General features: G+C 37.9%; 1 protein-coding gene across 1 annotated transcript; it reads right to left on the reverse strand.

The window, feature by feature from the left end:
- Positions 1 to 291: 291 nt before the first annotated feature.
- tmem147 (transmembrane protein 147) lies at positions 292 to 6,966 on the reverse strand. The gene is made up of 8 exons (XM_034128013.1): positions 6,556 to 6,966; positions 5,454 to 5,556; positions 5,080 to 5,149; positions 4,898 to 4,963; positions 4,507 to 4,643; positions 4,317 to 4,401; positions 3,403 to 3,524; positions 292 to 1,086 (listed from the first exon to the last, which is right to left on the reverse strand). The coding sequence occupies exons 2-8, from the start codon at positions 5,528 to 5,530 to the stop codon at positions 966 to 968; spliced, it is 678 nt and encodes a 225-aa protein (XP_033983904.1). The 5' UTR covers positions 5,531 to 5,556; positions 6,556 to 6,966; the 3' UTR covers positions 292 to 965.
- Between the last annotated feature and the right edge of the window lie 7,243 nt (positions 6,967 to 14,209).

Consider the following 14,209-nt stretch of genomic DNA (forward strand, 5'->3'; position numbering starts at 1 on the left):
CAGAGGGTGAAAAGAGGTGCTGCAGCACAGGCAGTATGAGAAAAATAAAGAGCTTTTTGAACATTAAAGCATGGAGAAGACATGTCACAGAACAAAATACAATTATAAAACTAGAATGTGAGCATGTAGGGCCCCTGTGAACTCATTCTTAAATATGACAGTCACTCATCCATTGAACAGTATTGACAATGAAGACTCGGAGAGCAGAGATAAGACAAAAAGACATATTTATTACTTAAATGTCAAAATCACAGATACTCACAATTCAATAAATGTGATCATAATGCCAAGTTCACTCAAACTGCAGGACTGTTTATTTTTTTGTTAAACTATAAATACAGAAATCAATTTCTTTAAGAATTAGAAAAAATCTTGCTAGTTACGTTTTAACTACTACATAATATTTACTTGTAATACAAGTAATGTATAAATAAATTCATAAATTGGTGGCCACGCGAGGAACTATCACTGTCATTCGTTTCTTATAAATTCACTTGACTATTTAATCTAAGATGGCTCATTCGACAACACATAAAAAAGAAATGTTATATAAATTCATTTGTGGTCTTCCTGGTACAAAATTCCCCTGTGTAACAAAATCAACACAGCAATGGAAAGCCAATCATGTGACAGAAGCTCTCTGATGTCATCACTCAACCAGCAGTGTGAACTGGTTGGACTGAAAGCAAGCACAGCTTCAGTTTCCCATCACAGGTCTTTACTGACTGATGACTAAACATCTTGAAGAACTGGTTAGCTTTCCAGTAGGGTAGCTTAGCCAGAATTGTACCTAAGACCAGTTCAGCAACCCATTATCAACAAGCATTTTTCAGTAGTCTTTGGTGTTGTATGGTGATACATCGACTGAAAACAAAAGGCCTCAGGAGCTTCTAGGTTATGACAACTGGGGTCCAGTCTGGACCCAAAAGACCGTTGGAGGCTTATCCCAGGGTACTGGGTTTGACTTAGTTGCTGTGGACCAAAGTGACAAAGAGAAACAGAGAGCAGAGAGAGATGGCCCCGGTCAGCACGGCTTTCACCAACAATACGGTCCAACTGCCCAGCAGGAAGATGTTGACAAACAGCCTGAAGAGGGAGAGAAACACAAAGTAAGTTAAAATGGGAAGGAACAAAAGGACAACAGTGCATTACTGCAACCATCCGTAAGATAAACAAAGTGCAAGTACAAACTAGGGCTGCTCAATTAAATCGTATTTTAATCGTATTTTAATCGTATTTTAATCGCGATTACGATTATGGCTTGCAACAATTACGAAAACAACGTAATCGAAATAAAACGATTATTTTTTTATTATTATTATTACTTTTTTTCTTAAATAATTTTTTTTTTTATTGGGTTTTTCAGTTGAATTATACTTCAAGTTCAGGGTAATCAACTGTTAAAAAGGTACTGTTCAAATCTTTTTTCTCCAATAAATTTATGTTTTCAAAGTAAATGGATAATTGTTTTTAACCTGTTAAGCCCTGAGCCTGTTTTTCAGATCTCAGGCTCGAAAATGACATTCCCAGAACAAATGACCATATCTTCCCTTCTAAAAGGGTTAAATTAATAATCTTTATTCTCAAAGTAATGATAAACCTGTGAGTTGGATGTAGAAGAGTCAGAATCAATATAGATGTTTTTTATTTTAAAGAAAATTCAGATTTTACATAGTAAAAAAACTGTAAATTATAGTGTCCGTCCAAAAAATTGTTTTTACTTATAGTGAAAACCACCCTTGGATGATGGGTTAGTAGACTAAAAGCTTTAAGAATCCAAAGTACAACATATAATAAGTACCCTGTATCAAGATTGATGCAAAACAAGTGACATTTGACCTTTTTAGAGAGATTTAGCAAAAAGAAACCACTTCTGGGGTCATTTGGGTGGATTTCCCATATCTCTGGCCTCCCTTGCTCGATTTTGATGGTTGACACCTCTTTCTGACCGTTAGAGCCAATAGAATCGAAGGGGGAGTCCCCCACAAAAAAGAAAAGGTGAGGGCTTCGCGCATGCAGTTTTGCATCAGAGTGAACCTATCTCTAGCTTTGACATCTAGAAACGGAAAAGCAGTCTCATTGCTCATGGATTATCAGAAATCATTTCAAAGGGACACAGACACATTGGATTAACCTATGGATTAACTTCAGCATCGTTTTTTATCGTTTTAATGCCATTGAAGACCACTTTGGAGAGACTACAGAGCCAAGGTAAAAATGTTAGCATTTTTAGCTACCTAGCGTCACCTGTTTTGATGTCCGTTTTTGCTTATAACGTCGCCATTTCGTATAATTCAGTGATAATGAGGGTACCCATCGATTCTGTGTCACCTCACGATGTGAATCGATGTAGAGAAGAGATAAATAAGGTTTTGTGAGTGATTTTCGGTGCAGTAAGGTGTTAGCATTTTTCGCTCGTTGCTAATTCAGAGGCTCAGTGTTAGCATTGTGGGTTTTCTTTTGAAAAAAAATAAAATAAATCACCAGTTAGATGAGTTTCTTCCCGTTACATGGATATAAAACATTCATAGTTTATTAAATGTAAGATGCCCTCAGACACTGTTTCCTGCAAGATGTTGTGGCAGTGCCCGGGTACCGGGGTCTCTCGGGCTTAACAGGTTAATAATCGTGACATCAATTATTGACCCAAATAATCGAGATTATGATTTTTGCCATAATCGAGCAGCCCTAGTACAAACGCACAGTTAAATGGCATGTATTGTTTGTACAAACTATGGTTTACTTCAGCCACTAATACTGAAAACCCAAATGTAATAAAATGATCTGCTGGTCCTCCCGTTGGTCTCTTAACCACTTGCAATACAATAACACATTTTGGAGGATTTTTCAATGAGTAACATGTTTTATAAACAGTAAATCTGTAAATCACGTACTGGTTAGTTACAATTCAATATACATGTATTTCCTTAGGAGAAGTTTGTTCTGGACTCCAACACGGCGCACACGATTAAAGTGTAATCTCTGCAATAGACAAAACGTCCGCCCAACTGACCCGGGGTCCAGTACCATCTCTTCTCAGCTTCTTCGCACATTTAAAATGAGATCACACCACTGTACAACTCTCTATACTTCAGGGAAAGAGATTTCAAAGATATTTTAGGTTTGTCAAGTGATGCAACTTTTATGTCGTTCATTTGACCTGCAAGTTTGTTTTTCTGACTTGCACTTGAATTGTACATTGGAGTTAGTATTCTTGCTGTTATATAGTGCCCTCCTGTGGTTGCAAAAACAAAGCACAGCCACATAGATGGTAAAAACAGACCGACTTTTCCCTCAAACAAATACTTGTCCTTTTTGGAAATGTGCGTTCTTGTCTAAAGCTAGATGAGGTGGTAGGTGGTGTGTATGTGTGAAATGTGTGTATACGTGTGTCAGACTTACTCCATGAGGAAGGCCTTGTAGACACACAGAGCCAGCAGCACAGTAACAGGAAGCCTGAAGCTCTTAGGGAGGTCGTACCGTGTGAACATCCACACCACTGCTGCCATGGCGATATAATGGACCTAGAAAAACATAACAATAAAAACATGTTAAATTTGTTGGACAGATACCCAGGAGGCAAATTAACAGCAACAGCATAAGCATAGTGGAAAGAAGAAACATTATTATGAAAAATAAAATTAGTAAACAAGTTAAACACAATAAAGCGCAGCAATAAAAAATGTATAAAGAAAAGGAGTAAACGCATTAAAAGATAAAAGCACATAAAAGCACGTCTGTGCCTAACCCTTTAAAAGTCACTGACACTGTTTAACCTCCTAACACTAATTCTAAAAAGTTTATGATACATAATTAAAACGACTGAACTTTTTTATTTGAACAATGTTTATGCTAATAAACAAAATAGATGGAATTCAATGGTTTTCTTGCAATTAAAGAAAATCGTAAGCTCCTGTCTCGTGTCTTTTTCTTGGGATATCCAGAAATTATAACATTTTAGAGGAAAAAAGTTGAACATGAATTAGAGTGATCCTCATATTTCTGTTTTTTTATTTTCTTTACATATCGCGGTAGTATGGTTGAATTGTATTGGCCACAATAATTGTGTAGTTAAAATCAGATATAGCAACAGACCTGGTGGCGACATTTGCAATTAACAAGATAGGAGGGTTTGAAAAAAAAGATAAAAAACATTGCATCGAGAAACAAAAACAAAAAACACGATGGAGGATAGTGAGATGGAAGGAAGAGGGGGAAAAGGCTGACATGAAAGACAACAGATAAAGTGACAATTTAAAAAATACAGCAGCAGACAGAGTGGAGTAGTGAAAACCAAGAATAGGACGGCTACTCACCAAACTAATGTTGGAGTCAAAGCTCATCTGGATGTACTTCCAGTCAAACTCAATCCCTCTGGCTCCCACCCACAGAGGAAGACACCTGAAGATTCATAACAGAACACAAAAGGTAAGATTAATCATTTTTATATCAATAGTAATTTAAGAACGCTAATGTTTCTTCTTCAGGCGCAGCGTCGCAGCTTACCTGGACATCACAAGTTCCGCTGTCGCCCAGCCCATGGCCGCCACCATGATCTTGTACTCTCCTTTGCCAGCATTACGAGACATCACCAGATGGAGACCCAACAGGTCTGCCATGTCCACTGTCGACTTCATGAATTCCTAAAAAAACATTTATTTATTTAACAGGGACAGTGCACATTAATTAACATTGCTGTAAATGTGCCAGAGTTAGCCAACAGGCTATTTTTCAACTATAGTCCCTGGACAGATTTTAAAAGTCAACCTAAAACACATTTCATTTTAAACAAGTAAATACAATCATTATAACCTCCTTCACAAGATATTAAGACACTGGTTTTCTTTGTATTTTCATTACAATTGTTGAAAGGAATCTGACAGGAAGGAACACTCACCCCTACGAAATCATAAACTCCAGCTCCTCCTTCCCATGTGGGGAAAAATGTAGCTAGGAACAGCATCTGAAACACAAAAATATGAACCCGTTTACACACTCCGAAACTCAAGCTTTTTCCTGCAAACTCCCCTGCCCAATTTCACAATGGAATATTATTTAATCCCCAGAAAGCCAACTCACTTTACAAAGTTGGACAAACAAGTACGTTGCTCCAGCCTGGACACATCTCCAGAAGGCATTGTACTCTGAACTAAAGATTGAAAACACAAAGAGAAAGAGTTAAATGACAGTCTGGACTGTAAAATAAGCAGGCCATTTTTTAAGACTTGATAGCAATAATTGTTACAAAAACAAAAATATGTGGTAAGGCAGAGGTACTGCCAAATCCAAGAGCACACTACACAGTTCTAAGAAGATTATGTTGACCCCCTCCCAAACCCCACACATTACTAAGCAGATTATTAACAGACTTCTTAGTCGCAGAGCATGTTGCTACAACACAGGAACATAGAAAAACAATGCCAAAAAACGCTGTATTAATAGTAAGCACTTACAGGCCACTGCACTTGTATGTTATAAAGTAAGGGAAATAGGCCAGGGCAAAGCAGTTCCCGAAGTGAAACAGCGTCATGGTGTCTGGTCACAGAATTCAGCTCCCTGAAGAAATAAAGAAGAAGAGGAGTTCACAGAGAGTCGACTCAGCAGGTCAGGAGTTGTTACGGGCTTTAGCACACACACAAACATATATTTTTTATTTTCACAAAATATTGAAACGTACCCAACAAAAGTTTTCAAGGTATCAAATGTCTTCTTTTGACTGACTATCACCCAAAACCAAAATATATTTATTTTAATAATATATTAATGTATGTATTATTTAATAAAACACAGGGAAGCAGCTAGCATTTGATGAGCTTAAACCAGAGACGTTCATAATTAAATGAGTATTGCCGTTTCTTAATTTCTGTAATTAATTTGTTTCTACACACTTGTACGACACTTATCTATATTCATATTTAGAAGTCTTTTTTTATTCCTGATTTGGCATATTTATGTCTACTTGCTGACCTTTATTCGACAGTCATTAACAGCCTACACATCCTGCTGTACAGTTCACACTGGAGCTAGCTCACATTATACGAACAGGCAAACGGGCTAATTTCCGTTTTGATAAGCCAAAGGCTCCTTGAGCAGAGGGAAACTCATCAATACAAACAATTGAAACTGTTATTTAGAGAGGTCATTAAATGGTTATTGCAGAAATAAATATAGGCCATAAAAGGGTCTTCATTGTATTACAATCATAGGAGAAATAACTTTAACTTCTCATTTGTTGAAACTACTTGGTGTCAAGCAATAACAAGGCTGCTACCGCCAAGTGAAAATGATTGGCAGTTATCTTTTTCCAAGACATTTACATAGCTAAACTATTTATTGTAAAAAGTATTTACGGAAATGAATAAGCTGCACATTAGCTAACGTTAGCTTAACTACAATCCCGTCGCCTGCGCACCGCTACACGCGCTGCTGCTGTATTTACAGAACCCGTCTCCAGGGTTATTTGTTATGTGAAGTGTCACATTAAGCGAGTCTTCATTAAGGTTGTATGTAACTGTTTAATTCAGCAACTGTAAGGAAAACCCGTCCTGTACTTACTGTGTTAGAGAGAGCCGGGGTGATGCACAGTGCTGGCTCGTTGAATGACAACCGGAAGTGCGTTTGGCTCAGCCTCGAAATGCCTCCGACTACGTCACAGATAGGAACCATAGTTCACATGTAATGCTTTCATTTGAGTGTAACAGACAATATTGCATCAAGTATTGAGTTTATATAAAAATATAAATTGTAAAATCAATATAAATAGTTAAACATTTTAAACCCTTACTCTCTGTGTTTTTTTTTAGTGATGTTGGAAGTGATGGGCGGCACACATGCACATGTGTGCATTTGTTTCTGTGCAACAAAAATGCATGTGCATGTGTGAACGAACATACTGTAACTGTGTGTATTTGTATGTACCTGTATAACAAAAATAGTGCGTGTATAAAAAGCCGAGTTGAAAACTATATTTCCAATAAAGGTACATCTTAAATACTGAAAGAACTGGTGCTGCCTGTGGGCGTGCATTTTTTTTGATTATCCAAAATGTGAACTTGTGATTTTTTCTTCAGAAAGTTCACTTATATCAACGGATGATTTTATTTCCAAAAGTCTGCATTTTAAATATGTTTTGCAATGACTTTGAGGTGGTTGTTGTAATATCTGATGATAACTTTTTATTTTATTTTGTTATGAACTCTGCAGGGCCAAATTCACCATATACATTGGGGGGGGGGACATCCCCCAATATTTAGATACACTCAAAATGTCCCCCCCAATATATAGCCTAACTGATATACATTTTTTTTAATAAAATTGCTATTCTATGACTTTTTTATTTTGGCTATTTGTATACTTGAAAATCTTTATTTTCTGTTATTATGAACTTCCACAAAAATGATATATATTTTGTGTAAATTGGTTCCGCCTTTGTTTGTTTATATGCATACCTTTATTTTGTACCCGGGGGGTGAGAGGCTGACGAGCCTATTGACTGCAACCGGAGGACAGTTCGCCTGCGCGGCGGCCGGAAGAAGGAAGTGAAGTTGGAGACGCGTGGCAGAAAGTTCACAGAGAATCGGAAATTCGGATACATACAGAAACGGTAGCATTGGACTGTTATTTTGGCGGATTTGCATAAACTGTACATTGAGTGTTTCATCATGTCAACCAGCTCAGATGGTAGCCAAAGAAACAATATGGAATGGATGATATCCAAAGCTGCGAAGAAGAAAAGATCTTTGAGAGAAAGAGATATTTCAGTAAGAGCTCGAAGTTGGTCGGATTGGTCGGGTGAAGCAGACGAGGCTAAGCAAAACAAAAAATCAAGAGTCAGTCAAAATGACAGCCAAGCAATGTTGAATAAAGAAATAGAACACGAGTGGAAAGTGGTAATAGAATTCAATCAGGATGGTGGGCATTACCACCCGATTAAATTTACCAAAGCAATTGAAAAAGAGATTGGAAAAATTAAATTTGCTAAATTCATGAACAATAAGCGGGTATTGATACATGCCAATAACAAACAGCAGCAGGAAAAGATTCTGGGAATGAACTCACTGAATGGGGAGAAAATGAAGGCGCATGTTCCAGGAGCAATGGCAAAACTGAGAGGAGTAATCTCAGGAGTACCATTGGACATGAGTGGAAGATGTGAAAAGTGAATTAAAAGGAGGCAAAATAGTGGAAGTCACAAGGCTTAAAAGCAAACGGGATGGTACACTCAAAGAAACATTATCAGTTCTCATTCAGTTTGAGAGAATCTTACCTAAGGCAGTACAAATGGGATATTTGAACTTCATGGTTAGGGAGTACATCCCCAAACCTCTCAGGTGCTACGCATGTCAACAAATGGGGCACACAGCGCAGCAGTGTAAAGGACAGCTAAGGTGTGCGAGATGCGGAGGAAAACATGAGTATGGAAAATGTGAAAAGGATGCAAAGGTTAAATGTTGTAACTGCGGAGGAGATCACAGTGCTGCGTTTGGAGGTTGTGAAGTGCAGAGAGAGGCCAGAGAGGTGCAGAGAGTTAAGATTACAAACAAAGTTTCATACGCAGAAGCAATAAAGAAAGTAAGGGGAACAGTAACAATCAATAAGACCCCTAGTGGAATGGAGCAGAGCATTACAATACAAAATGTCAGGAACACAGTAATCTTCCAATCCAACCCCACAGCGCCACCAAGAGTAAAGAGGATGATGATGTTTTAGGAGTGAAAAAGGTGAATTTTGTGGTATTTATATGCCATACTGTAAATGTTGCATTACAGTTAAAAAAGAAAAGTGATAGAATCAAAGCCATTGTGGAGGCAGCTGGAAAATTCCTTGACATGAAAGATATTAAAGCAGATCAGATACATGCAATGCTAACTATAAATGGAGCTGGGGAAAATGAAAATCAGGATGAGGGTTAGATCCTTAATCATGGTGCTGCACATACTACAGTGGAACGCAAGAAGCCTCATAGCTAATGGTCAAGAATTCAAGAAATATATATATGATCTAGAGGTAGTCCCTGAGGTAATATGTGTGCAAGAAACCTGGTTACGACCTCAATTAGACTTTGTCATTCCAGGATTTAGCTGTATAAGGCATGATAGAGATAATAATCAAAATGGTGGAGGGTGTGCCACGTTTCTCAAAGATGGTGTGGCATATAGGGAGGTGCAATCTCCTGATGATATAGAGTGTATTATAGTGGAAATCTGCAACCCTAGGAAACAAGATAACATTAGGATAATCAATTTATACAACCCATGTAAAAATCTAACCACTGATATATTTAAAGAAATAGCAGGCAATAAACATAGGAAGGAAGTTTGGTGTGGTGATTTCAATGCACACAACAGTCTATGGGGCAGCAACCATACAGACAGTAACGGAAATATAGTGGAAGAAATGCTGGAGGAAAGAACACTAGTATGCCTTAATGATGGACATGGCACAAGAGTAGATGTACACAGGGGGAAAGTTTCATGCCTGGATCTGACATTAGTGTCAAACTGTTTGGTTCATACATGCGAATGGTTTGTTTTGAATAACTCCACAGTAGGAAGTGACCATTATCCAGTGCTTACTAAAATGAATACTAATGTATATATACAGGAAGGAGGTGCAATAACCAGGTGGTGCTTTGCTAAAGCTGATTGGGGGAAATGTAGGATATGGTGTGAGGAGTCGGTACACCTGCTAACATCAGAGGGAAGCATAGAGGTAATTACAAGCCAAATAACGCAACATATTCTAAATGCAGCAGAGAACAGTATACCCAAAACAACAACCAAGGGTAGGAAGCAGTGGCGGCCGGTCCATAGGGGCGCTAGGGGCGCCGCCCCACCTCTTCCCATATTAAAAAATAAAAATAAAAATAAAAATAAAAAATATATTTTAAAAAACATATATATTTTTATTTTTATTTTTAATGAACAAGGTAAATATTATATAATTGGTATCAGTAAAATGTATAATCTACAATAAAATATCGTTTAAAATTGTGTTACGATGTCTAAAGTTACTGATAAATCACATGTTTCCTGCCTGGCCTTGCCCGTGTACCTTCTCTCGTCTGGGCGCTAAGAGAGGAGCCCTCAACCAGTGCAGCAGCAGCCACTAGCAGCTGACTGTTGCTATCTGTAACGTGTAAACTATGCCGCGAAAACATAATTTCAGCCAATCAGCGTCGTCAAATATGATGGTCACAGGGCTCCTACGTGAGCGCCCGGTGCAGTCTGTGAGTTGTTTGGACTCGAATCCAAGGAGACAAAACAGGAAGCTGTCATACACTCTGGAAGCTACCATTTAGCAGCTAATGAAAACTCCGTTTTTGACATAAAAATGGAATTATGGATCATCAATCATTTTTCAAAGTGACAGACACATTGGATTAATTTATGGATTAACCTTCAGCTGCGTTTTTCTCGTTTTTGATCAGAATTGTTATTCTGCAAAAGGTGAGCATATCTCCATGTTTTGCTACCTAAAGCTACGTCGTGTGATGTCTGTATTTGCTTCCCCTGTCGCGAGTTCTGATCGCTCAGTGATGATACTTATATTTCTAGAATATGTGGAATCTCAGCTTGTAAGCTTGTTTGTGCATATCCGATAAGTATATCGATTGATTTATACCTAGAGTGCGTTAGCATTTTTTCGCTCAGGGCTCATTTAGACGCTTCTTGTGAGACTTGTGTTTTGTTTCGGTAAACATGGTTCATATCATCAGTTAGATGCGTTTCCTCTGAGTAGGACACATGAATAGTTTATTACATTTTAAGAAGCCCTGAGACACAGTTTCGTGAGAAAAAAAACGGGGGAAAAAAGCCCCTTAACAGGTTAAATGGGAATTAAATCAGTGTTCCCAAAGCCCCGGTGTTCTGCAGTTTGTGTGGGCCTACTGTACTGTTGCACAGTTTATGCTGTCGAAACTATGTCCAGGACAAGGTGTTTGGAAGTTTTGGAAGATTCATAGCTAACCACACTGAAGTTATGGAGGTATTGATCAGTCTTCTCATATTTTTAAGCCTCAAATTGTCCTTCTCCCCCCCTCTAACATCACCAGAAGTCATGATTTAAGGGGTCTTTTCTCAAAAAAAATTACCGGGGGAGCATCCCCCCGGACCCCTCTAGTATTGTTTGATCACCACTTCCACAGCCCCACCTAAAATATTTTCCACCAGCCGCCACTGGTAGGAAGAAAGTGGTGCCATGGTGGAATGAGGAATGCAGCAGGGCTATTAAAGAGCGAAATAATGCATTTAGAGAATTAAAGAAAAACATGACACAAAATAATGTTATAGAGTTTCAAAGGAAAAGGGCAGCTGCTCGAAGGACAATCAAATACACAAAAAAAAGAACGTTCATGTTACGTGTTCAGCACTACATGCGTTTATCTTTACCCATGGATGCACAATAAGAACGGACCCATGTCGCCTTATTGCCAGCCCACGGAGCTGTAATAATGGATATATTGCACATGTTTGCTGTAATTCATCATTTGTAAAATATTATACTACATGGGCTGTATGATTAAATCTTGTACCGTAAATGTTGTATTAAATAAAGTTAATATTACCGACGTAGATTAACGTCCCTGTAGCTTCTTATTGCACTAAGAAGCTTATTGCACTGTATATATATATACATATATATATATATATATATATATATATATATATATATATATATACAGTGCAATAATTCTTTCATGCTAAATGAAGCTCTGTTGCTTGGATATCACTAGATCCTGTTACAGCGTAATATAAAAGTACATAACGATTGATGTGTAAATTAGCATAATTCCTAGCTAACCGCTAGCTGCTAACTGCCGCCTCGTTAATATCAAATCTATCATAATAACAAACCATTACCATGCTGTCATGAACGTGCGGTGCTGTTACGTGTACGCAAATTGACGTGCTTGATGTGAACGAGCATTTTGGGGGGCATGGTTAAAGTTGCGCATGCGCTATGAGCGCACATACGGGTACTTCTCAGGCATGCCGGGTAATCTGTGACGTTTCGCTCTCTCAAAAGTTGGGCCATTTTATCATCATGCGCGAATGAGCAACTCTCATAGGAATGAATGAGGCCCCGCCTCCCACGCTGTATCCAGTTCTTATTATACATCCATGGTTGATGCTCCAAGCAGGTCAGACATGTTTTAATTTGCCCTCCATCAGTTCTGGTATCTTTTTCTAGTTAGCCCTAAACTAATCTATATTATTTTATTTCGTAATGGTAATGTTAATTAACCCTCCGGTTTAGCTTCTTTGTGTAAATAACTTGTAGTTCTGATGTTAAAACTGAACTTTTCAGGAATAGTAGCTAGGGGAGTGATTTGTAAAATATGCATAAAGAAATAGTAAATCTGTTTACAGTTCTGTATGGGTGTTGAGAGATGTATCCATAGATCTCTTCATTTTGCTCTCAAAGTGCACCAGATTGATGCTTTTAACTTCAACATTTAAAAAAAAAATCTTCCCGGGGGAGCATGCCCCCGGACCCCCCCAGAGGAGGTTAGGTCCACCACCTGCCCACACCCCCCATCAAATTGTCCCACCCACATTGAGGATGCTTCCTACGTCCATGCCTGAGACACAATTTCGTGAATATTGTTGTTTTTTGCCCCCACGGGCGGAGGCATGGGTTTTAACAGGTTTTAAAGTATCCCATGTGTTAGTGAATCTTTATATATTTTCCTTTAGAATGGCAGGAAATTATTATTAAAAAATGTATTGAATTTGTGGTCCCCCCCAATGTAGACTCCATGGTTACGGCCTTGGAACTCTGTAATATTTATAGCTTTACTTTTCAATAAAGGAGCTAATAAAAATAAAAATAAACAAAAAAATGATACATGAGTAGATAGACCATGTTTTATTTGCCACATTTATGGACCTACAGCAGCTAATGGGATTCAGCTGAATCAAGGTTTGATTTCATGGTAATGATGAAAGTCTAAACAAAACATAGGATGGAGTATTCATATGTCCATGATATGTGTTGGGATTGATACAGGTCACACAAGCCTAATATTGTGAAAACCATCAGAAAAAACAAGAAGAAATACCTTTTTGTTTTACATTTTTCATTCCCACTGTATGCCAATATTCTTTCTAACTCACTGGCAAAAACAAACCAGGTTAATCTAACCCTTTAATATATAGAGCTCAGTGTGTTAACATACAAACAAAACAGACAGAAATGAAGCACCGAAAAGCTCTCAAACCCCAAGATAGTCTGTCTGATTACTGACAGTTTTATATCTGTAGCAGATGAAGTTTCTTCTCTCCAAGCAGTTCCTGGTGATCCAGTGGTTGGTGTCATGTTTGGACAGGGTTCCACAGTGTTTCCACTGGGACGGACAGTCCGGCAGCATGGTCTGGTCCTCCAGCTGCTGTCCGTTGGACCACCGCCACTCCCCTCCCAGGAAGCGCAGGCTCGTCCAAACCTGAGAAACATAAGACAGGCCTTGAGAGTGACTCCCCCTTTTAAAATGGTTTTATCTGTCACTGCTCACTCTTTCATTCACATTACACTTGCCTGGCGATGAAGCTGTCATTTTATTAAGCTTAGAAACAATAAGGTTGTCAATGTTAATTCATGGAAAACCCCAAAATATTATATTCTCGTAACTCAATGAACTGACCTTGAAAGCTGAAGATTCAGTTTTAAAAAACAAGCTAAAGGTTAGTTTATTTTTTAGCAAAAAGTAACCACCATGAAAAAACAGGACTAAGGCACCCCTGCATTTATTTTATATTACTTAGTAACAATACACCTGTGCTTATAAAAGAGCCATTATAACAGTGAATACATTTGCATTTAAATGATATCTCAAAAGGTAGAAAAATAAATAAGCCAATTAATGAATCAACTCCTTATTCTGTCCTTCAATTATTAAACATTAACATTGAAAACTTTGAAATTAAAAAAAGGTTCTTAATATCCTATTCATGATGAATCTGTCTTTCATAATTCAGACTATTAAGGAACTGCAAGAACATCTGGGGTGCTGTGAGTTAATACAAATACATGTTGTTTCTAGAAATATTTGATATTTTTATTTCCAGAGGTCTTAACATTTTTTTATTAAACGATTACATAAGGGAAAATCATCCCTCTTTTAGGTTGTATATTGCGAGCATTTCAACCGGGTATACATGGTGGACATTGCTTCACTCTAAAGGGTCACAAGCCAGCATCATAGTTATTT

The sequence above is a fragment of the Trematomus bernacchii genome, unplaced genomic scaffold, assembly GCF_902827165.1.
Source record: "Trematomus bernacchii unplaced genomic scaffold, fTreBer1.1, whole genome shotgun sequence".
Taxonomy (NCBI): domain Eukaryota; kingdom Metazoa; phylum Chordata; class Actinopteri; order Perciformes; family Nototheniidae; genus Trematomus; species Trematomus bernacchii.